At 35.7% G+C, this 26,271-nt stretch overlaps 1 protein-coding gene and 1 long non-coding RNA gene across 2 annotated transcripts; one reads left to right on the top strand and one right to left on the bottom strand.

The window, feature by feature from the left end:
• Positions 1-1,390: 1,390 nt before the first annotated feature.
• Positions 1,391-24,708, bottom strand: LOC103042675 (leucyl/cystinyl aminopeptidase). The gene is made up of 18 exons (XM_007243949.4): positions 24,074-24,708; positions 21,116-21,941; positions 20,076-20,214; positions 19,852-19,983; positions 18,384-18,504; positions 18,071-18,222; positions 17,719-17,832; positions 15,806-15,937; positions 15,551-15,682; positions 15,314-15,465; positions 13,057-13,148; positions 10,793-10,976; positions 10,471-10,627; positions 9,538-9,722; positions 7,569-7,730; positions 7,323-7,463; positions 6,472-6,553; positions 1,391-5,265 (listed from the first exon to the last, which is right to left on the bottom strand). The coding sequence occupies exons 1-18, from the start codon at positions 24,090-24,092 to the stop codon at positions 5,134-5,136; spliced, it is 3,054 nt and encodes a 1,017-aa protein (XP_007244011.3). The 5' UTR covers positions 24,093-24,708; the 3' UTR covers positions 1,391-5,133.
• LOC125786986 (uncharacterized) lies at positions 11,810-12,836 on the top strand. Its single transcript, XR_007428950.1, has 2 exons — positions 11,810-11,989; positions 12,526-12,836. It is a non-coding gene; the product is annotated as an uncharacterized LOC125786986 (long non-coding RNA).
• Positions 24,709-26,271: the final 1,563 nt, after the last annotated feature.

Here is a 26,271-nt window from a genome sequence, read left to right as displayed (position 1 = left end):
CAGAATACTACAGCTCTATCTGCTAAAGCAATTTAATTCAGAGACCAAATACTAAATATCAGATCTATTATTTATTTAAAATAGTAAAAATAATAATAAAAAAAACTTTTTCCTAAAGAACACAAGTTGAATCTGATTAAACAGGTTTGACTTGTTTCATTTTGCAACAGGAATGTACTGCTCTTAATAAATCTTTATACTAGTGACCTACTCTTACACTGTTCTCATATCAACCCAAACCTCACCAAAATAGCCTAAAATCACCCTGTTTCTAGGAATGAGCAATGCAAAAATATGTTTTTAATCACAGTTTTTTTTGCATTTTGGCATGCTCTCCTCCACCAGTCTTACACACTGCTTTTGGATAACTTTATTCCACTGCTGGTGCAAAAATTAAAGCAGTTTAGTTTGGTTTGATGGCTTGTGATCATTCAGCTTCCTCCTTAATTCCTTAATTATATTTCAGAGGATTTCAATTTGGTAAAATCAAAGAAACTCATCATTTTTAAGTGTTCTCAGTATATGTTTATATATATATATATATTTTATATTTTATATTTTATATTTTATATAATATATATATTATATATATATATTTTTTTTTTTTACAGTAAATTTGGTTCGAGGAAGATTATCCTGGTATGCTGCAAAGTAATGTTATGGAAACCTTAGAAGTTATATTCCCAAAACTAACAATAAAAACTTAACAAGTGACACTGCAGCAAAGTTACCAAAATGTTTAAAAAAGTTAACATTCTAAGAACATCCAGAATTTTTTACAGAAATAACTGTAACATTCAGAAACTCTTCTACTAACCATGGCTGATGAAATGAAATGGTATACTATTGATGCTACTATAAGTATAGTGTTGTCATGAGCAGGCGAAATTAAGCTGCTGCCAACCAATACAAAATGCAAACCAAGCATGAACAATAGTGGGTCAGCAGTTATAATATAGGATTTTTTACTATATGAAGCTGAACATCATTAAAGTTCAACATCGAACAGGGATGGGACAAAGCAGAACCACTTAACAAAAAGTATGATATAGCTGATTTTCAAACTTGAAAACCCCTGGTGAAACATTTCAGGCAGAGATCACTGACAAATTTGTGCAATTGAATAATAAAAAAAACGATAGTCTCCAGCTGAAGACACTGGTACACCTAGATATATGACTTTATCTGTTCTTTTGTAAAATCTTAGGCCTGGAATTTATAAAGTTTATCAGATTAAAAGCTCTGATCTAGACCATGATCCTTTCTGTAATCTTCTGATCCTACAATCAGCTCTACAATCAGATGTGTGACTCCAGGACCAGGCCATGTTGCTACAAAAAGAAAAACAGCGCCATCTAGTGGGACATAAACAGGCAAACATACAGGCAAATTATTGTAAAGGCAGTTTATTCATAATTTTCCTTTCCTTTTCATAAAATTCATCTCTTCACAATAGTTTTATTCATGTATGAATCACTTTTTTATGAACATTATGGGTGAAGAAGTCCAGTGTAAAGCTTTTTTTTTTGTTGTTGCACAAAATAAAATATATAAGCGTGTGAAAGCAAGAAAGACAGAAGAGCATTTCAGAAAAAACTAACACTGCAGGCAAACGGTATCTAGAAGGGTTTTAACAGATGACATGACTTTTCTCAAAAATTCAACCAACCTTAAGGTCAGTTTTATTTGAAGAAAAAAAGTAAGAAAATAAACACAGGACAAAATGTGTGTATTTTAAGTCCATAACAGAAAGTGAATAGGAGGTGTCACAAATATTTTTTTTTCCATTCACTGTCTGTACATAGACTTCTGAAAGTGCTGAAGAGCTTATTGTTGGAAGTAAAAGAGCTAAAGAGCAAACGGCTAAGAATACATGTCTCTCAGCTCTACCTGACATTTTACACAGTGGAAAGAAATAAAAACATACAAAAAGAAACAGAGAGTAAAAATTCAGATGTGATCCACAAAATTTCTTGAGCGAAAATCCACAAACGTACAGGTGACCTTCTTACTGTATAAAAAGACTGAAACAAATTTACATTAATAGTCACACAGATACAGTAAGACGTATTATACATAAACATACATGAATTTTAGATTGTACCGGAGATAAGGGTGCACCAATACTACAAAATCTCAGCAAAAATGACCTCTTTTCCAGTTCTGAGCATGGAGTTGAACGGTTCCTAAACAGTGGGCAAGCTTAGCTAATGATATAGGAATCAGCTGATTGGCTCCACATCTGTGGCATATTTTTGCATCAAGATCTGACATCTTTATATTTACAGTAAAGAAAATTACGCTGTGTATCTTGGAGGATCTGTGGAGGAGAGTTGAGCTCTTTTTGCTTCCTTCATAAGCATTTGTGGAGTGTAACCTGTACTGATTTGGAAAGGAAATTGCAAAGAGTTAACAAAATCAATATATATAAGACATAATTATTATTAGTACAATGAACAATTATCAGAGAATTGTACCACATTTAATTCGACCCTGCAATGTGATTTGCTGAGAGGCGTTCTAGAACTGCCATTATCAGCCGGTAATGCACTGTAACCGAAGCTCTCCATGTATTACTCCGCCCCATACAGGTAACCTAGCAAGGATGCAGCACTTACAAGCCAAACAACACCGCTACAAACAGAGCAGCAATGGAAATATTTTAACTTGCGTGTGTGTTTATAACCAAACAGAACGTATTTTCTCATCCTCTTTATCTCAAAATCTTTCAATAAACAGCAATAATGGAACTGTGGTATAATCACAACTATACAGGTTCGTGCTACAACGTGCTGTGGTCGTAGCACTCCCTCTCGTGTATTATTGCTTAATTATTTTGAGACGCCATGCACTTCTCATTTTGAAAATCAAAATTAAAAGAGTAATTAGCACCACCCAGCACTACTCTGTAACAATTTTGTAACCTTTGAAACCTTTGTAACATAAAAAAAAGACTACTGTCTGTAACTTATAACAATATATATTAACAATATTATCGGTATTGGTTGTATTTTTGGTATTGGTGCACCCACACATCAGATACAATGAAGTTACAATCATAAAGCTTGCCACTGATCTTTTCTCATTGGGCAAAATGAGAAGAGAACTGTTTATACATTCAGCAAGAACCACAACTGCATCTCGAACCTGGCAACACACAAAGGTGCAATGCAACAATGTGGGCCAAAAACAACAACAATAATAATAATAATATTTTTTTTTACTTGAAACAAAAACATAAAAAAAAAATTAACTGCAAATATTAAACTGTTCATATATGTATAAACACGATTTTTCGTTTTTCTTAAGCTTTTAAAAATGGGTACTTAAATGTAAATAAAAGATAATTTTGCATTAGATTAAACTAACTTAGAGGCAAAATTAAACTATGTATTGATATTTTATTGGTGTCACTCACTTAAAATATATTGGTGTTAATAACCAAAAACTAGTATTTATTTTTTGTAAAGGCTCTTATTTCCCTGTATGTTTAGGAATAATACAGTAATAATTGTGATCTGTAGTTGAGTGTGTGCGTCATCTGATTTCAATTCTTAAAAAATTACATAATCTGTCTCGGTTTGCAGAGACATCCCAAGTTTCTTCTTAAATATGGAATATTTTATTAATTGTACTAACTGTTTCTACTGTTCAGGGAAGAAAATTAAAATCTAGCATTGCTGTGAGGATTTGATTGCATTAAGCAAAAATAGAAAACTGGATGGAGCACACATAAAAAATATATATTAATGGGTACCAATAATTCTAAAGTCCACTGTATACACCCATTTCTATTTTTAAATCCTGATCCGTTTTAACTTAGTTTTATAGTAAGCTACTTTCTTCTTTATTAAGGATGTGCATAGCAAAACGTAAAATAAAACTCACACTTAAATACTAGGCTTTAACTTAAACTTAAACTCTGTCAAGGCAAATAAAAGCATCTGACTTCACTGCGTGCAAGTCTGCACAAAAATATAAAACACACAGTATATCAGTATATACATCACCAAACTAAATCTAACAAACAAAAAAAAAAAACATTCAAAACTGAACTCAAAGTAAAGGATGAGGCTTGTATGGAAAACTGCTAAGGCAAGAGTATTTACACAGTACCGGCTACAGGCATTGCAAATTCCAGATGACTCTGCACTTTTTAAATTGTACTTAAGAGGGGAAAAAAGCAACTCACATAAATGAGAGGCTTTGCAAATGCCTTTATAAAAAACTGATTGTCTGCACATATTCAGGCAGATACACTTATCTAGCTTCACACCACAAGTGCGTGACTCTTATTGACACAACAAGGAGTCCTATTGTCGTACTTCCAACATTGCAGGATTTCAAAAATCATATTCCACTTTTTTAACTGACTCTTATTTTTTTTATTTTTTTGGCAACGTAGGCGAAAGGCATGTTGAAAAGATACTGCTGAGAGGTTTGGTCTGCAGCCACTGACAGCAGTGAGAAGCTGAAATGAGTTCAAGCACGTGCGTCATATCGTCTGACCAATCAGAAACCATCCAGAGTAGCCCTGAGCAAGCTGAATCTCCTAATAGTGCAAACAGGTTTGTAGGCCAGAGCCATGTCAATGTGCAGAGATGGGCTGAAAGTGAAACTACCCTGAAGAAAAAGCAGCGAGTTTCCCACATGACCTGAAGCAGATAGCAATGCTAGAAGGCAAAAACAGGCACGTATGCCATCTACACCTCTACCCACTAAAAACAGGAAGCTCATAAACAACACAGTGCTCGTCTACACAGCTGACACAAAACTGTACTAAACCACAAAGCTGCTACTCTCCTCGCTATACAGACAATGACCTATTTCAGAGCTTTTGTTTTTTTAATGGGACTTTTTTTTAATGGGTCTAGTATTTAGTCAGCTAGTCAGTTTAGCCCACAACAAATTGAAAAAAAAAAAAAAAGAAAAGCACTGGAAAACTGAAAAAACAAACACAAAGGCAGTCTATTTAACTCTAAAAGGTACCCCTGAATTTTCCCTGTCCAAAGCCCATCTCTGCACACACACGGCCCAGGCTGTGTGTTACGGTAACGTCACTCACAGGTGCTCGGCCACATCACCTGAGGGGCTGCGTGTGCAACAGGGAGGAGAGGCTGCAGGCCTCCGAGGCTACAGCCAGGTCTGAAGCGTGGCCAAGTTGCGGTCCATCCATCGCATGTTCAGCTTGATGGTCTCGATCGCCTCCTGAATGCTTCTCATCTGGGATCCTCTATCCTTCAGAGAGCCAAAGAACCTCTCCACCTGAGGAAAGGCAGCAGATATTATGCTCAGTGGCAGATTTAGGATTTTTCTGAGTGAAGGGCCACAGATTATTTCACCAGTTACACCATGTTCAAACACTTGAATGTACTGAAAAAATAAATAAATAAATAAATTTAAGAATCAAAAGGAAAAAGTAAGAGACCACATAAAAGTTATGAGTTTCTTTGATTTTACCAAATTGAAAACCTCTGGAATATAATCAAGAGAAAGATTTATGATCACAAGCCATCAAACCAAACTGAACTGCTTACATTTTTGCACCAGGAGTGGCATAAAGTTATCCAAAAGCAGTGTGTAAGACTGGTGGAGGACATAATGCCAAGATGCATGAAAACTGTGATTAAAAACAGGGAATATAAACTTTTTTTCTTTGCATTATTTGAGGTCTGAAAGCTCTGCGTCTTTTTTATTTCAGCCATTTCTCTGCAAATAAATGCTCTATATGACAATATTTTTATTTGGAATTTAGGACAAATGTCCACAGTTTATAGAATAAAACAACCATGTTCATTTTACTGAAACATATACCTATTAATAGCAAAATCAGATAAACTGATTCACAAACTGAAGTGGTCTCTTATTTTTTTTCCTAGAGCTGTAAATTTTAAACATACTTGGCCACTTTATTATTCTTTGCAGTTATTTGAAAATTATGTGTGGTTATTTCTTTTTTAGTTTTCAATAACATTTTTCTGTTTTTGTGGATTATTTGTGGATTTTGCTGCTAAAATATATTGTTTGCTTCTGCTTTATTTCTTGCTTTATCTGCTTACCAATTTTACAAACATTATGATATATAGACATAATACTTTCAAATACACACAGCATGTGAGAAAATCAGCAATTTTATTCCTTTTTTATCTTTTTACTTTTTTACAAATACGGACAGTTGAAAACATCTTTCCCTTCTCCCATTTATATTTATCTCATTAGCCCCCCCAGTGTTTGGGCTTGGACTTGTATCCACCTATAATCTGATCATCACTCTCGGGTAAAGGAAAGATAAGTGACAGGACAGGAGCACTTTAGAGGGACAATCCGATTTTAGCTGGGGCCAAAGCCCCTGTTGCCCCGCCCTAGAACTGCCAGTGCTTGTGAGTATTTAAAGCAATATAAAGCAATCACACTAAACACTACCCCTAAAAACTTAGGAAACTTGGCCCAGATCTGTTTAGAAGAACCAACCTCATCAAGATGTGCCTTCGTAGAGAACTGGCTGGTGGTGGCCATGATGATGGCTTGCAAGGGGAAACTACCAATGGGAAATCTTTAAAAGAAAAGGAACAAGTGTGTCAAAACATCATAAACATGTAGAAAGCATTCCAGCAGAAAATCATCAGCAAAATATAACATCAAGCACAGGGCAACGCTATTTTGTTTTTAAACGCTATTTTGCTGTTATAAACGTATACATTTGATCTGGTTCAGTTCTCTCTATACTTAACACTGATTGATTGCTTTGTAGGACGTTGTCTGCCTCCCTGCCTTCAGATGCCCCGGAAAAAAATGTGGTGCTTTGGTTTGGAGTGATGTTAACGTCACACTTCACACCTTCTATTTTGGTTCAGACAAAACTATGAGGTCTGAAACTCTAGACCAAACAATGTAAGCGTGAAAGCACCTTCAGGTTATCTGCACATTTTTAAAGCTCAAAATTAATGACTTAAGACTTTTTTTTAATACCACTCAAGAAAAAAATAATACTACTAAATAATTTACTAGTATAGTATTCAAAATGTTTTACTGAACTGAAATAATAAACTTAGGGAAAATTACTGACTTTCTATAAGCAAAAATAATTTCAAATAACTATCAAACATAAAAGCATAAGACTGAAAAGACTAAAATTATACTTTCATACATGATTTAATGCCTCCCCTCCTAAAATTCCAGACATTTTAAAACATGTTTAATCTTTGAATATGTAAAACTAAATTAAAGACATTTTAAAACTTTTTAAGAACCCACAGGTACCCTGACTTTAAATGCATACTACCTTAAATGCTGTCCTACTGTAACATACTGCAGTCACTTACTTTTGGGTGAGCTTATCCCAGTTCTCCTTTACAAAATCCCAGGCATAGAGGTAGCCAGCGTAATGTTTACAGACTGTGCTGATCACAAGAGGAAGTTCAGGAGTCTGAATTTCACTTCCTTCAAGACCAGCATTCAGGATCCTATAAGGGACAAAGGGCTCATCTTTAATAGAAGCTATAGAAGCCAAAAGCCATCTGCATCCTGCTGAATTACTGAGAGACTGGCAGTTTGGACTGAAGCCTTACCACACAATTTTTCTCACATCCTGTGTGCTGGCCAGAGCCTCCAGTGTCTTGCGTTTCTCAGAGTCATAGATGGAGTGTTTGTAAGTATCAAATAACTCTTTCCAACCGACTTCAGTTTGTGCTGCCACAGACAGGACCACTCTCAGGAGATCTCCAGGAATACTGAGGACAGAAAATGAATGGTGGGACAATTTCTACATGTTTAAAAAAGTGCATATTTTTAATGAAAGCAGGGTAAAGCTCTCAATTTATAGACAAGATTTCAGGAAACAGTTTAAAAAAATGCAGAAAATAAGAAATGTCTGAAATAACAAAAAAGATGCAGAGCTTTCAGACCTCACATAATGCAAAGAAAACAAGTTCATATTCATAAAGTTTTAAGAGTTCAGAAATCAGTATTTGGAGGAATAATCACAGTTTTCATGCATCTTAGCATGTTCTTCTCCACCAGTCTTACACTGCTTTTGAATATCTTTATGCCACTCCTGGTGCAAAAAATTAAGCAGTCCAGTTTGGTTTGATGGCTGTGATCATCCATCTTCCTCTTGATTATGTTCCAGGGGTTTTCATGTTTCAAGGTTTTTAAGGCGGTCTCTTTTTTCCAGAGCTGTATATATAGTTTGTAGGATGCTGGGAATTTGCCAAATGCTCTTTATCTACAAGACAATCAGAATGTCTCCTCTCCAAATAAAAATCATAAGCTCGGGACGTTCGTGTAGTTCACAGGCATTTCAGCAGACAAAGTGAAATCATGAGGTCAATTATGTCAATACAGCTAAATTTAGTGGAGATGTAGTGATGGAAAATGTTTTCCAATACAACAATTATAAAAAGTACCTAAAATAGCATTAACCTAAATATAAAGGCATTTAGCACATGTCTCAATTAAGATTGGTTTCTAAGCAGTTTAGAAACGCTAAACTAAAGAAGTGCTTAATAATTTAGCAAAATCAATCAATTACCGCACTAAAATTACCGCACAAATCTTTGATTGTAAATGGTTCCATTTAGTTAGCTCAAGTTTCTTTATTACCCTTTGCAATATAAGCAGTATTAAACAAAGTACTTTATTTGTTCCAATAAAACAAATAAATAAACTCTTGGAGGTCTCTGGGACGGAGCATCACACATTAAAAATGTGTATTGTGCTCAGACTAATCCAGGGTATTTGCCCATTTTTAAAGCTCAAATTTAATGACTTTTAAGACCTTTTTAATATCTCTCAAGAAAAAAATTAACTATTTCTGTGGCAAATAAATGACAAACTAGGTGATAATATACAAAAAGAGTTACTGAATTGAAATAAGAAACTTATGGAACATTACTGACTTTCTACTAGCAAAAATAATTTCAAATAACTATCAAATAAACATAAAAGCACTTATAAATTCACTTTGCCTTATACATAATAATAATAAAAAAAAAACTAAAATTCCAGACATTTTAAGACCTTGAATATGTAAAACTAAATTTAAGACATTTTAAGGATTTTTAAGAACCCGCGGGGACCCTGGACTAATCAGTATTTCACATCCTTTTGGAAGAAGTGAAAAGTGTTTTCCAGCCTGGGTCTGTCATGGTATGGGGGCATGTCAGTAGACATCTGTGGTGCAGCAATAATGCAGAAAAGAAAAAGTAAACTGAGATCTTAGAGCAACATATGCTACCTTCAACCTAAAAGATAAAAAACATTAAGGGACCTACATTCATTTTTTAACAAGACAATGCTAAACCACATGTTGCACACATTACTAAGGCATGGCTGTGGAAGAAGAGGGAACAGGTACTGGACTGGCCTGCCTGCCTGTCATCATAGTCTATCCCTATTAGTTAAACTGTGTTGAAGTAAAATATTCTTTTAAACCATCAAAACAGCTAACTGAGCTGCAGTGTAACTTAATTGCAGCTTTAAGCTCTTAATAAAAAGCATCAATGAAAGACGTCAGATAAATGAACAGTTCAAACTTACTGTTTAGTTTTTTTTGAAGCGATCCACTCATCATACACGCTTTTGGCCTGTGTTGTGCAATTAGGTCTGTTGAGTCTGCAGGCTGTTTCGAGCAGGGCAGATCTAAGCACTTGCTTAGACACAGAGGTCTCCTCTTCCCAGGACTGGCTGTCCATCAGATCACGAAAATGATCCAAAATATATTTCTGTGTGAAAGAAAACAAGTGATATTATTTCAAGTTTATGCCCATCTGGGACCAAGATATTCCTATTACTTCCATGTGTTTACAAACCCCATTGGAAATTACACGGTTACAATAATCTGAAATAACCCAACTAACAGGGTGGTAAACAACTTTATAAAAACTTAATGACCCCTTAAACAAATAAAATATATATACAGCTCTGGAAAAAAAAATTAAGAGACCACTTCAGTTTCTGAATTAGTTTTTTTCTGATTTTGCTATTTATAAATGCACATTGTAGTTTATAGAATAAAACAGACAACATTTCTTCCAAATTCCAAATAAAAAATGTCCTTTAGAGCATTTATTTACAAAAAATGAGACATGGCTGAAATAAAAAAAAAGGTGCAGAGCTTTCAGAATAATGCAAAGAAAACAAGTTTATATTTATAAAGTTTTAAGAGTTCAGAAATCAATATTAGGTGGAATAATACTGGTTTTTAATCACAGTTTTCATGCATCTTGGCATGTTCTCCTCCACCAGTCTTACACACTGCTTTTGGATAACTTAATGCCACTCCTGGTGCAAAAATTCACCAGCCATCAAACCAAGCTGAACTGCTTGATCATCTATCTACCTCTTGAATATATTCCAGAGGTTCTCAATTTGGTAAAAAAAAAAAAAAAAATAAAAAAATAATAATTTTTAAGTGGGCTTATCTTATAACAATATAATGCACTATATTATTACATATAAAGATAAACCTACTGTCATCCTGGACACCAATAACAACTCAGATCTTTTGTCCAGAAGCCTGAAGATGTGGTTGAGCTGAGCCAGGGCTTCAGTCAGAGGAGCCGTTTCAGTCTCATTCTTCAGATACTCGAACAGATTTAACACCTGTCTGAACGAAACCTTACCCAACCTAAAGAAAACAAAACCAGATGAATAACGGAACTCTATTGGAATGAACATCTATTGAATCTATTAGACGTTGAGAAACTTAGATCTGCTCTACAAGGTCTGAGCATAATGTTGGAAATGTACCTTTCTTAATAAAAATCACCCTTTATAACAAAAACAGACTGACCTTGAGAGAGAAAAGAGGTTATTGATGAGAGACGCTCGGTCTTCGTGAGGAAGAACGTTCACGTTTGTCTTTAAGGCCTCAGTCAGATTCATCCAGCCCTCCATTCCATAGTCCACTATGTAGAAGCCATCACTTTTGTAGTTAAACTTCAGCCATTTCACACTGTCTGGAACCTCAAGAGTAGCTGAAAATGGTGGTAAAAGGTTAGAATATATAAGTTTAACTGAAATCCTCTTCAGTTAAATCAGTCTAAAAATCTATTATCTCCTACTGGAATTACTGTAGTAGTATTTTAGCATTAATTCTATTCCAAACATTTCTAATTATCTTTTTGCAGATCATTTTGCTTAATTCAAGAAATAATATAAAATGAAGCCTTTGCCAAAAAAAGAATATTGGAAAAAGGCCTATCATAATAATTATGTGAAAGATTGTTTGTATATATACACAATATATAAACAAAATAAATTAGCTAACACACACAATACTTTAAAACTGAAAGCTAAAATTATTTCTGATCGTATTTCTTTCTTTTCTCTTTTTTGCTTTTCAGAATTATTTCAATTTATAACTCAATACTATGATCTTATTCATACAGCGAGATACGATCTTTACTACAACTATAAAAACAACCAGTTAAAGGGCAATATAATATAATACTTTAATAAGAGTGTAAAAATAAACATCAGCTAGATTTAAGAGGGTTTCACTTTCTAAAATATATTTTTGACAGTGTTTTCAACTAAACAAGTGTGCCGTGTTTTACTGCATGCATTTAACAGAGCCCATTTTAGACCCAGAATATTTAATTTCCTAATTCATTCCCAGTAAATTGTATCCCAGCTAGGGGTGAAACGATTACTCGAGTAAATCGAGTAACTCGATTCAAAAAATTGATCGATTAATTTTCTGTGCCTCGAGTAATCGTTTATTTAATTAATAAACTCAGCGCGCGGTATTTCCGCGACTTTTATTTTGACAACGCGCTCAGCGTTACGTCACTCTCGCCCTGGAAGAAGGAGACGGAGGTTTGAGCAGCGGCAAAAATGGAAGCGGCGAGAGAAAACAGCGGTTTTAAAGGAATAAAAGCATTTTAGGTTGGAACGGTGACATGTATTCAGTGCAGCGCGTCCTTGCCTCCCAAAACAGCGCGTTTTAATGCTGCACCATCTGAGCTGAGGACAGCCGAGAGAGCAGGTAAACATAACTTATAATAAATCAATGAGATTAACATTAATATGCCTTAATAACATAACAGCAGCGCCGTGGAGTGCTTATTAATAGAAACACTGTCTATTACGTTTATTAGAACAGAGACAAGTTTTCGAATGAATACATGCTTTATCGAAACAGTAAACACAGCGCTGTGGAGTTCAGAATATAAACAATAATAATGTTAAAGTTAGCTACAATGAAGTTACTTTGGCTGAAAACTAAATGCATGATTTCTTCATCTAAGAGTACATTTGACCGGTGAGACAGAAACTGTGTATGAACACTGTGTTGTTCATATAAGGAAGTGTGTGTCTCTTATTTATTGGATAAAATATTATTGGATAAAATATGAATTACTACTAGTGCCTAATGTGCCCCAATGCGTTCATAAATGCACGGCCATGACTTTATTATTAGACTTATTAGTCTTAGTGATGTAATTAGACCCAAGTAGTCCAACATATAAATAAAGAAAAAACCCACATTTGTAATACTTCTGTTTCACAATTATTACACAGGTCCTGATATATTTTGGAGAAGTGGCTTGGTGGTAAAAGAATGCAGCACACTGATCCAACACTGGCAGAACTGACAACGTCTCTGCTGTTCAGAAGCTAAGATGCACAACACAAAGACAATGTTTATGCCTTTTTTATTGATTAATACCCTATATTTGATACTTACAAGAAATCCAAAATTGAAAGTAATGTAATTAAATGTATTTTTGTAATTGTGGTATTTATTTCTTTATTGTGGTTTATTTATTTGTATTTGCAATTTGGAAATGTATGTTGTGATTTTAAAAATATAACTTATCTAAACAAGGAAACCAATTGGTCATTCATTATTAAGTGAAATGCCTTTTTAATTGCTCTTTAACAAAAAAAAATGTTTTACCCGATTACTCGATTAATTGAATCGATTTTTCAGTAGAGTACTCGATTACAAAAAGAATCGATAGCTGCAGTCCTAATCCCAGCAACAAAATCAACTGTTTACAATGTAATGTAACAACGTAACATCACAGGAACAAAATCCAGACTACTTACCAGTTTTGTTCTTAAAAAGAAACACTTGCTTACAGCCGCTGGAAGTGCTACAAGTGTCGTTGACATATGTGAGGGGGATGTGCCAAAGGTGGCTGGGGGGAAGAAAACAAAGCCATGTTTGAGTTAAAGCTCAGCTGATTTAGATTGAATTTTATTAGATTTAAGAAATGACATGTTTGGTGAAAATCCCGGTAACCATGGAATAACCCAACACAGCCGGTTTAACTTTTCCACCCGTTGCAGCACAAGGTTAGCAGCTCTCTTCAGATTTGCTCTGTGGAGCAGTGGAACTTCACTATAGATCAAAATATTTTGGGACACCAGTTTTAATGAATGCATTTAGCTACTTTAACCTGCAACCACTGCAGAAACAAATGCACACAGACACCTTGTATAGTCCCTGCATAGAAGTGGAATAGTTTTGAATGCAAACGATTTAAGGTGTGGTCTGATTAGACACTGGGGGCCCTATTTTAGCAATTCATAGGCGAGCCGTGCAGATTGATTTAGGGCATGTCAGTATGTCTTTGCTATCATAATGACAGACAGGCCTGAAATGCATGAAAGGCATGTACTAATTATCATAATTATTCACGGGTGTAATGTTAAATAAACCAGCGTGTCACTTAACAGGTATCTTAACAGAGCAGTGCACCTGCGTAGCCAAGAAAGCAATGAACGTCTGAAGGCTGACTGCTGTCAGGGTTTTAATAAGTCGCTGGTGCACCTGTGTTTTCTGCTGTCAAGATAGCAACACAATTTCCAAACCCCTACGCCCAACAGCGAATATATATATATATATATATCTGTAAGCTTGGTCTCTACTGTAACGTTGCAGGCACAAAGTGTGAAAAGAAACTGTTGGTGTAAGATAGCAATGAGCATCACAACACACCTTACGCAGGGTGTAAAATGGGCCCTGGGTCTTACAGCAAAAAGGTGTAAAAGTTTTTAATGACCAGTTGACAGCTTTTGAGAGGGTGAACATCAAAGGAATGTGAGAAACAAGGTGATTATTTTGATGAATTGCCTGTCATCCCAAATATTAATATGAATGAAGTAAGACTTAAATCAAGCAAAAATCATGATTCTTTGTCCTAAATTTGGACACAAGTACCAGAATAAGTTGTTTATCTTTTTTTGCTTATTTTAGTTCAAATTACTTAAAATAAGGTGAGAACTCTAAGTAAGACTGATTTAGAACATTATTCTTAAAATACGCAAAAAAAATAAATCACACACTTACCCAATGCTTAGTAAGTAAAAAAAAAATGTATTGCCTTCAAATTTAAAAATTTCACTTGCTAAGATTAAATTTTTTGAACTGCAGTAGTGATATGAGGGAGCAATATAGAGGGTTCATACACTTTTTAACCAATACATTACCATGATTTTTTAATGACTTTTCCATGCCTTCAAGGCAAATTTTCATGACTATACAATTTTTAAAACATCAGTGCAGACATGGAAAATTAAACAAAAAAATCAACTTAAACTATAATCACAATGTATTAAAGTAGGCCTGACAGTAATCAGAAAATCACACAATCTTTAAAAAAAAAAAAAAAAAAAAAAAAAATATATATATATATATATATATATATATATATATATATATATATATATATATATATATATATATATATATATATATATATATATATATATATTAATAATAAAAATCCTGAGAGCTCCACTGTGTAGGGCTAAATTACTGTATTAACTCTAAGCTCTGACATATTTATTAGCTCAAAATAGATTTTCTCCTTTGATAAACGGAAACACAAAGGTTTGTAGGCCAAACTTCCATGACAATTCCAAAACTTTCTGGGTTTTATTTTTCCCAAAACTTATCCAGGCCTGGGAATTGCTCTTTTCAAATTCCAAGACTTTTCCAGGTTTTTCATGAAAATTTAGAAACCTATGAACCCTAAATATATGCAGGACATTCTGAGGCCATGTGCTCTAATTGGAATTTTTCATCAAAATATCGCTCACCCAAACACAGCAATGATTTCTATCCCTGTCTCTACCATTGCAAGCTTGGTCCAACAGGATGCAAGAGAATCAGTTTAATTGTGCAGTTTTTCATAATATACTTATTCTTTTGCTCTTACACTGTAATCACTTCCATATATCCTCACAGTGCGTTATCTTTTTGGCAAATGAGTGTATAATGGCAAATTCTGAGATTCTTCCTTTACCATTCCCAGTAAATGCATGTCAAACAAATCCTCAGGCTAGAAAAAATGGATACCTGTGATCAGTGGCATTTTCTGCATTTAGGAGGAAATGTTCCTGCGTCAGTTTCACTTGCTTGCCTGCACGGTTCACGGTGACCAGTGGAAAGCCTTTCTGTACAGTCCAAGTGTTCATCATCTGAGATACGTTGATTGATTGTTTTGATACCTATAGAAACGTGGGAAAAGTGGTAATTGAGTATCAATGGGAATGCATCAATAAAAAGATTTCTCACAGCAGAAGGAGGATTTACCTGAGAGAGGCTGCTCCACAGATCTTCATTTTCTGTGTTGCCGCCCCTATAATTCGTCAAATACTCAATCACACCTTTCCGGAATGCTTCCTCACTGAGGGTTGCATTGAGCATGAGCAAGATGGAGGCACCCTATGTGGGAGAAAAGACACAAGAAGGTGGTTAGTAATGAATTTTAGGTGGTTAGTGTTGTGTTTTATTATTAAATGGGTTGATAAACAATCAAAAAATTAAGCCTGGAAATTAGAAAAGTACCTTCTCGTAAGACACAGAGTCAAACATCTCCTCCACTTCCTCTGGAGTGGTCACTTTGGAAGACACAGGATGGGATGAGTTCAGAGAATCTTTGGCCATTGCTCTGAAGCGCACACTCAGGAATTCATTGTCCTGAAAACAAGGAACCAGAACTGAAACTTGCAACTGGACAGATTCAGAAACGAAAATTCTGAGTAGGTCAAAGCTCTTTACTGATGACATCCATTTATCCCCTTCCTTAACCACAATTAGTGGTGTAACAAGTCACGGAAATTCCATCATGCATACAAATCACCCCAGATACAGTTTGTGATGCATGTAAACCACTTATTAGTTTTAAAAGTAAACTTTAAGAAGCTAAAAAAAAAAAAAAAAAAAAAAAAACAATCGGAAGAGTACAGATTAAACGCTGCTAAATCTTTTTACAGTAGCAATCTCAAAGCAGAGCTGCAGAGAGAAAACATACAAACAACAGGATTTTTTTTTTTTTATATAATAATTTTATTTCTAATTTTTCCCATTTTCTCCCCAATTTACACAGCCAATTACCCAACCCACTCATTTGGACTCCCCCTATCACTAGTAATGCCCCAACACACCAGGAGGGTGAAGACTAACACTAAATGCTTCCTCCGATACGTCAAGCCATCCACCGCCTCTTTTTGAACTGCTGCTGATGCAGAATTGCCGAGCAGCATCACAGCGCTCTTGTAGGAAAGCGAAGAGGCTCGGTTCTGATACATCAGCTCACAGACGCCCTGTGCTGTGGACATCACCCTAGGAGTGATGTGGGGAGAGAGCGCCATCTACCCACCCCACCCGGAGGGAGCAGGGCCTCTAAGCGCCGGCAGCTTGATGGCAAAGCTGCATGAGCGGGGGTTTGAACCAGCGACCTCCCGCTCATAGTAGCAGCGCTTTAGACCGCTGGACCACTTGGCGAGACAAACAACAGGATTCTGTCAACATAAAACCAGTACAAGACTAAATCATGTGCACATTCACAGCACAGAGCTTCCCTTTGGCGTGTGAGTGGAAAGCAGAGTTACTGGTATATTAGTGTGAGGTATAAGAGTCCTATACAGACACAGGATAAGTGTGTGAAGAAATCTTCAAAGAAGTCTTCCCCAGAATGACAGACTGCACTATTCATGTTTAATGTGTAACGGAATGAAAAAATAAAAAAATAAATAAAAAATAAAAAAATAAATAAGCAACCACTCTACTAAGAAGCTACATCACAAGCAAGTTGTGTCCAAAGAAGTCACCAATACAAACTACCAAACAAACTACATAAACACTTACTATTTCATTACTATGACTGACAAACAAACAGCCCATGTCACAATATTCCGCTAATACAATTAATCCAGACCGGACAATTTGTATTAGTGACTTATTTTGAAACAAACAGACTTTGCACATAAAATACCAGTCTGTGTCAAAATAAAAGTCGCTAATGAGCCCAAATAAAAAAAATTAAGTTACTAGACCAAAATAATAGACAGTGTAAATACAAAACCTGCTATAACAAACTAACACACCATGTTAACATAAAATTCACTTATACAAACAAAACAGAAACAAATACGCAAAACTGAAAACTACTGTCTTGTTTATTTAGTAAAAGATTTTTTTAGGATTACTGTCTCATAAGTTTCTCCCATTTTCTTTTACGCTGACCTGATCCTTGCCTCAAAAAACAAAATCCAATCTAAACCATTTTAGTGATCCAGTACACCACTAGCCACAATAAACACGAATCCAATGTAAAGAGCAGCTCTTTAATGAGAAGCTATTATCATAATCCATTAATCTAACAGCCAAAAAGTTTAAATATCAAATACATTTTTAACACAAACTTCTAAAACTACATTATGTAATACAAATTGTTAAAGGAACTCAATTACACTTACAATATCAAGTTCTGGAAACACCTTCTCAATAGACATGTACTGCATGTAGGTTGCAAATCCTTCATTCAGCCAAAGATCATTCCACCAGCGCATGGTGACGAGGTTTCCAAACCACTAAAATGAAACAACCAAAAAAAGTTTGTTAAATTAAGATTCTAAGAATCTATTTTACATTCAGAATCTAAAAAGAGCAACTCAATTAAATATTAACCTACATTATCATAGCTAATAACAATGTCTGTGATGCTAATCATACAAACAGCTGTGACGAGATTTCAAACATATTATTTACAGATATTATCTGTATGAAGTCTGATAATATCAAGACTATACAGTGAATTCCTGAATGTACCTGATGTGCAAGTTCATGGGCAATGACAGAGGTCACTAGTTGTTTATCAATGGGGGAGGAATGGTTGCCCACGAGTAGAGTCGTTTCCCGGAATGTGATGAGTCCCCAGTTCTCCATAGCTCCAGCCAGGAAGTCAGGAATGCCCACTAAGTCTGTTGATAAATAGGAGTCGTAATAAGTCACGAAGTCGGACAAAAGTAAATCTAACCAACGCCGCACTGATTATAGATAACGCCATTATCACGAGTTCTTTTACACAAAGAACTGAAGAACTCCTATTTGTGAAGTTACAGTAAATTAAGGCCAGTCTCACCCAATTTGCGGAGAGGGTACTCGATTTCAAAGAAAGTATTGTAGAAATGCAGCAACTTTGTGGCGGCCTCCAGCGCATAATGAACTTGGTCCTTTTTATCTGGAACTGCATATACAGAGACCTGTGAAAAAGAAGAAAAATATAGAATAATAAGGACATAAAAGAAAGGAGGAATATAGAATAAAAAGAGAACAATTAGTTTTAATAATTCTTAGTTAGATCTAATGAAGTTAGACTTTCCAACACAAAGAATGACAGAAATTGTAATATATGAGGTTTTTTTTGGTCTTTTAGACAACATGCAACAAAGTCACTTGCAAATCTTTCATTTTTTTTAAACACCATCTGAAATTGCAAGTGACGCTGCACAACGTATCAACTGAGCAGCATCAGCGCAATGTGGGCAAAATGAATCAAAATGTTACCTTTGTTGCTAACTACAGCTCTGGGAAAAAAAGAAACCACTTAAAAAATTCTTACGAGTTTCTTTGTTTTTACCAAATTGAAAACCTCTGGAATATAATTAGATAGAAAATAGATGATCACAAGCAATCAAACCAAGCTGAACTATTTGAATTTGAAAGTTTTCCCAAAGCAGTGTGTAAGACTGGTGGAGGAGAAGAGGCCAAGCTGCAGGAAAACTGTGATTAAAAACCAGGGTTATTCCACCAAATACTGATTTTTGAACTCTTAAAATTTTATGAATATGAACTTGTTTTCTTTGCATTATTTGAGGTCTGAAAGCTCTGCATCTTTTTGTTATTTCAGCCATTTCTCATTTTCTGTAAATAAATGCTCCAAATGACAACATTTTTATTTGGAATTTGGGAGAAATGTTGTACATAATTTATAGAATAAAACAACAATGCTCATTTTACTCAAACATAACCCTATAAATAGCAAAATCATTTTTTTTCCCCAGAGTTGTATTATTGCTCATTATATAAAAGGATAAACATGCTTCATCGACAAGAAGCAGGTTAAGACTTTCAGGTTAACAGCTTCAAAATCATGCTGCTAACTGCATGATGTATCTTTGGAGAAGCAGGGAGTATACCGCTTGTAAGAACTTTATAACCCATGCAGTTGCATTCTGGTGTAAAATCCTGTAATATTACTCTTCTGTGACAGTCCTCATGCTTCTTTCATTTTCAGTGACAGATCTATATTACTCAGCTTGCCCGGAAATGCATGTGTAAAGTGTGTAATTTAATGGTGGCTTAAAGGGTATATTACGCTTCCCAACTGCAGGGGAAGTTCAGAAGCAAGAAAAGCTAATTCTTGCAAAATGCTGAAAAAACATTAAAATAACCATACTGGAGACTCAGTGTTGTAAATTAAGCTCAAACACAAGCTGTTTCATACATATTTTGGTTATTTCTGATCCTCTCGGTGCATAGTTTTATTATAAGAGTTTGGAGAGCTCAATTTGAAATGTCAATGTGAAAGATATGAAACATGTACATACCAGTGTGTTTGAGACGTTGGCGTTGGCACTGACGAAGTTGGCCACAATAAATGCAACTAGATAGGTGCTCATATTCACACTTTTCTCAAACTCATCTTCAAAAAGTCCACCTGGTAACGGAGTAGTTTTGGCCTGGGGGGAAAAATAAAAGCAGGATTTATCTCAGTGTGGATGTACAGTAAATAGAGATGTTGTACTATTAGTTACTGAACAGGGATTATTACCTTGGGCATGTTTGAAAGGCTGATGTATTCTGCTTCTCTCTTTATCTTAATTAGAAAACTGGCTTTAAAGGCGGGTTCATCAAAACAAGGAAAAGCCTTGCGGGCAGCCAAGGGCTCAAACTGAGTAGCAGCCAAAACTCTGAGAAAACAACAATATATAGAGAGAGACAGAAAGAGAGAGAAAGTGAGAGAGAGAGAATAAAAAAGTAAAAATTATTGTTAAAATATTTTTTCATAAGTGAAAAAATCTACATACAAACATAGTAATCAGTGACAAAGCCCTTCAAATAATTAACCATATCGATAATTTCTTCCTAAAATGTGCTTTATTTAGACATCGGATTCTACATTCATAAATACAGTTAAAATAAATAAGTAAAAAGAAAGTAAAATAAAGAAAATGAGGGAAGAAATGGTTAATATATGATTATTTATTGGAGGAAGAAAATACAGGTGTTTAATCCCAAACTACAAAACAGATTTTACAGATTTTAAATCTAAACAGAACATTTTTAATTGAACATTATTTACATTTATTCCATCACATGTGGGAATCTGAATCTAGCATTACCTGTGCATAGGCATTGTAGCTGTTTGTATGTAGTTCACTAAATAGGAAGTAAGGCATCAACAACAATAAAAACGGAGCTTTAAAAAAATCTCCAACCAAATATTTTTATTTTAACAATACTAAGAAATTGTGATAATATAACTAAACAAATAAAACATAAGAAATTAAGGAATTAAAAAGAAAATAAATTGCAATTAATAGAAATAGGGAAATATCTACTACTTATAAATAAAATTAAAATCAGGTGCATCACATTAGCTCACTTTAAAGCTCATTGGATTGGATGAGGTTTAAGACAGGCTCCTCCAAAAACTGAGTATGTTTGAATAGTTACAATAAATGTGCAGGGCTCCCAATTTTCTTTTTTCACACCAGAAAAATAAATTTCTATTAATTAATTAATTACATTTTACAAACAATTAAAAAAGAAATTCCCCCCACATGACAGTACAGATAGGCCCATGCTTACCTTCTTACCCCAGCCGTATCACTGTAAGAGCTGTTGTAGAAGCCATCATAGCTGTTGGAGAGGTTTGCTGTGTAGACAATATTCAAGACGTATTCCTGTCCCTTTTTGATTTCTTCTGAAAACTTGATTGCAATCTGCTGCCATGGCTTGTACTCCAAGATCGGCACCTCTTTACCTTGGAAATTAGCTTTAAGTATCTTCATATCAGAGCTGTGCAAAACAATCTTCTTCGATTCCTGCAAGACCACCAGGGTTATGGTCACGTTCCCTTGGAAAGTCATAGTGGTCAGGTTGGGAAAGAGCGAGAGTTCGTACTGAACTGGACGCACACTGGTGGGAAGCCTTATATCTCTCCATGGGAAAAGTTCTCCATTGGATGCGACAGGATAGAGGTGTTCCATGGAAGAGTTGGCTTTGTGGCAGCCATCTTTGGAAAAGGTGCATCGTGGTAGGAAGTAGATGACCATGGCTATCGAAGCAACTACAATTAAGACCAAGATCCCCACCACAGTTTTCTTTGCAGAAGGCATGGAGCAGGAGCCGGAGGGCTGCTGGCGGGTGTAAGAGGAGGCAGCGCTGCGCTGGTTGGAGCTTCGGTTCATGAAGGACATTCCCAGAAGCCTGGCAGACGACTCATAGTCCTCCTCATCTTCATCCATGTCGTTCTCGCCAAGGCCTCGCACCAACAGTCTGGAGCTCCGTGGCTCGTAGACCACATCATCTGAGTCAATGGGATAGGAGGGGGACTCTTTGGCCAGATCCACCACGTCTGGCTCCTCCTCAAACATGCTGTTTTCAATCATGTTCCTGGGGAGTGGGGCTCGCTCTGTAAGTTAAGATCAGAGATTAAGAGAATGTCAAAGTTAAGGTCTTGTGCAGGATAACAACAGCACAGTTGTTGGTGATATTAGCCTATTTCCTGTTGTCATGTGGGCTGATGTCACGCAAGCTAACCTAGCGTTCTTCAGAAACACATGATTTCGTCTTCGGCCTACACTTTGGCCCACAAAAGGAAAGAGTTAAAAGAGTGAGCGACAAAGATCAACCCCTTTTTTTTGACGTTGGCTGACATAAATCTATCTGAGAAGAAAATACTGTAGAAGATATCGGTGTTCAAAAACCTCTAGGCAACAGTAGGTGTGCCTATTAGAAACACTAGGCCTACTTTAGCTGAACAACTACAAATAGGTTTACCGACATCCTTCAAAAGTGACAACCAACCAGAGTCCTTCCTTGTTTCGTTTCCTCCGCTAACCAACTGAGAGAAAAACAAAAAGACTTGCTGGAAGAGTTATAATAGTCTGGCTGTTTGCTATAACTTCAAGCTCTACATTGTACAGTTTCTCTACAGACATAAATAAAGCAAACTGCTTCATAGTTGCTGTCGTTGTTGATCTTCCAAGCATCCCGTTTCTACTGCTTATAAAAAGTCCCAGGCTTTAGTAAAACAGACCATAAACCCATGTTTGTGTAAACACCACCAGTAGGCCTTAATTATTAGCTAGTCATACAAAGCCACACTCTTATGACTCAAAGATTTCAGGGCCTAGTTTTATTGTCTATGAGGCACGGCACAGCTGCTGTTCACTCCCTTATCTGCTCTGTATATTTACAAATCATATCTGACTGAACCATAAACTCCCAGTCTGAATAATATCTCCCCACTTGCTGCAGCATGAACAGATTCTGATTTCTCTCCAGCACAAGCCCTTAACAAAACACTTCAGAACTTTCAGGCCTAAACCCATCACTAAACCCATACTATGTTTGTTGTGTGTAGAACTGAGTTAATTTGTTTAGTATCACTGATTAACGCTAAATGCAAAAGTGAATGATAAAAATTCCAATCAATTCATCCTTTACTATAAAAAGTATGATGACTTGAAGCCAACTAACATGTATGAGGTTATCATTGAGGCCAACTACAGTGTACCTAATACACTAATACATGACTGCCAAGATTCAAGCAGTTCAGCTTGGTTTGATGGCTTGTGATCATCCACCTTCCTCTTGATTATATTACAGAGTATTTCAATTTGGTACAATCAAAGAAACTCATAATTTTAGGTAATCTCTTATTTATTCCAGAGCAGTATTTCCTGCAAACTAATAAGCACAGCAACCAAAACTACATATAGCATTATGAAAATCAAACTTTTGCACTAAATCGCTTCAAACACTTCATTCATATTACCAGATTTTTGTCTAACCAACTTTAACACACTGTTTGCCTAATGAAAAGCACTCTCAGCTTCAGTAAGCTTTGCCATAATATTAAATAGATAAAATTGTTGAAAATTCTTTAAACTGTTCATATAAACAAAACCATATATTAATATGTATTATGGTTCTGCTAAGTTACTTACTTTATATGGGCTTATTAAGACTTTATGACCTTAAATGAAGATGAAGCTCAGGCTGGAGCTATTTTCTCACTTTGTTGACATTACTGCATGGCAGGCTATACATGGTAACTCTTGCGGTTCTTTTCTAATATAAGAATTAGTTACATATCTTACTGGTTCGTTAGCTAGCTAGTTAACTAGCTTGCTTACACATTCACTCGCTATAACCTGAATAATTCTTTGTATTCATTTTTATATTTTTAGACCTGCACTGCATTAACCTATGCCCTAAGATGTTCCTGAATGACAGTTTGACAGCGCTGCTAGCTGCTAGCAAGTGCGAAGTAGCTAACCCAGGTTAGCAAGCAAAGCCACAATTAACAAACACACAATTAAAGCTAAATAAAAGTTGTTCTGAGGTTTGGAAGACTTAAATGGCAGCTAGCTATGGTCTAAAGTATATTTTTAACCAGCCACAGTGTAGTTAACTAACTGTATGTTCAAAGTAGCACAGGCTAGCTAAGTTAGATTAGCCTGAGGAGAGGGCAGGTTATCAGGCTATCAGCTAGCTAGCAGGAGTTAGCTAACAGATAAGTTGTTATCTCTCTCTTACCGCTTTCAAACGATTCCATCTTCAAAAATCAGGCACAAACTGCAGGACAAAGCTGCTCCTCTTCAAGCCCACGGACACAGCACTAATCCTCATCAACTTCTCAATGAATTCTCGCGAAAATAAGAAGCAGAGCAGCTGCCAAGTAAACAACAACACGCTGAGGAATCAGCCACCGGTGGAGAAAGTAACCGTTAGCTTAGCTTATCTTATCTAGGCTCGGCTAGCCAGTTATAGTTAGCTAACCTAGCTGACTTCTGGCATTTTAACCTGCAGCCTTTCAGCTCGTGGCACCAAAACAAGCCGACAAACGCCGACAGGCATCGATTTCTGCAGCGTTTAGCATTCAGAGCGAGCAGCTCTAGTTTCTGAAGAAACAGTAAAATCGTTAAAAAGCCACGACGCCTCTCTGACTGCTAGCTGCTGCTGCTGTCACCCGACTTTGGCTGGAGACTCTCTCTCACTTCTGCTCTGCTGCTGCCTGACACACACACACACACACACACACACACACACACACACACACACACACACACACACACATACACTTTCTCTTTCTTATCAGTAGCTCACATCCTTCAAAATAACATCCTACTGAATGACAATACAAACCCCATACATTAAAATTATCAAGTCTTTCATTTAGACCTCAAATTATGCCAACATTTTTGAATATTAAACCCTGAAATATCGTGCCATATCACCCACCCCTAATTATCACATCAGTGTACAACTTTCTTGTCGTTTTTAGCGAAAGAAAAGTTCACACTGTTCTCATTTCCCATTATATATCTACTAGAGACAGATAATAACCAGTCCAGTCTCATTCATTTTACTTCAGTCCTGGATATATGGAGATATTTGGAGTTCATTATTAGTATCATGACATTTTGGATTATTGACTTCTGTTACAAATCTAATCAGGGGTATGCAATATGTGATTTTAATTTTGTTGCAGTAGTGTATTCTTGAAACAATTCTTTTTAATTCAGTGTTCAGAGTGAATATCGTGATATTATTTTAGGGCCATATCTCCCCACCCCTATTGCAAACGATAACCTACACTGTCCCGGAAATTATTGTGCTACACAATATTATTGTCATTTTAAGAACACTAAATACCACTGACATAATGATAATACAATAGCATTACAAAGCAATTATACTCCTTTTAAGAAAACTACATTTTAATTAATCATAGTCTGTGTATGGAGTCACAGATATTATGGTCAGTTATTGAAGCACGACTAGCTAAAAATAATGCTCACTGTTATATACGTGAACAAACGTACAAATTAACACAATAGATGAGATCACGATTATCAAATATTATTGAGGTCATGTCCATTTATTGTATGATATGTCTATAAAGTAATTATTGTGACAGGCCTAAATAAAAGTATTGTAATAATACTAGATTAAAGTCATAATATATCAAGAGTACAGATGTAATATTACGAGATTAAAGTCATAACATTTGTCATAAGTTGTCTTTTCAAGCAAAAAGACATATGGTATGGCATTTTGAGAATAAAATTGTATAATCATATCGTCATAATAAAAGATAATATAAGTTAAATTTTATGCCACAGCACCTTTTCCAAAATAAAGAACATTGTGACTGTTCAAACACCACTGACAGTTCTATGCAGCCAATGTAGGTCTGGGAAAACTAGGCTTGCCTGTTTTTCCTTGTTTGTATCATCGAACACTTCAAGCCTAAGAGCTATTAAGGATAACATAGTTAGCCCATGTGAGTAATTATCAACTGACTGAAATTGAATTTTCTACTACATGACTGTCAAGAGAGAGAGAGAGAAAGCGAAGTATTACGGCCTTGTTTGTTCAGTTGTATGACCTAAGCTACTAGACCCTGCAAAAAAATCAACTCAAGACCAGCTGTCCATCTAGAAAAAAAACATACCATATGCTGGTCAAGAAATGGTTAAAGAGTTAACCTACCAGCATAGGGTATGTTTTTCTAAATGATTAGCTGGTCTTCAGCTGGACTATTTAGAAATGACACAGTTCAGACCCACAAAATACATAGTGGTTCTACATGGAAACCACCTGGCAAAAACAGCTGTAAAAGGCAATAAAAACACTACTGACTCACCTGAACATCTAGCTTACATCCATAACTCATGCTCATGCTCGGGCTCACAACTAGCAACTGGATCTAGTGGCTTACAGTATACTTT

Source organism: Astyanax mexicanus, chromosome 22, assembly GCF_023375975.1.
Source record: "Astyanax mexicanus isolate ESR-SI-001 chromosome 22, AstMex3_surface, whole genome shotgun sequence".
Lineage (NCBI taxonomy): Eukaryota > Metazoa > Chordata > Actinopteri > Characiformes > Acestrorhamphidae > Astyanax > Astyanax mexicanus.
Note: the sequence above shows the minus strand (reverse complement) of the source record. Positions and strands in the feature narration are given on the sequence as shown.

What these genes read in the sequence shown, in the direction of transcription:
- LOC103042675 (XM_007243949.4), bottom strand. An exon ending in GAAAATGCCACTGATCACAG is followed by an intron (nt 13,149 to 15,313) that starts GTATCCATTTTT and finishes TCTTCCCCCCAG; the next exon opens with CCACCTTTGGCACATCCCCC. An exon ending in TATTGGTGTCCAGGATGACA is followed by an intron (nt 9,723 to 10,470) that starts GTAGGTTTATCT and finishes TCTTTCACACAG; the next exon opens with AAATATATTTTGGATCATTT.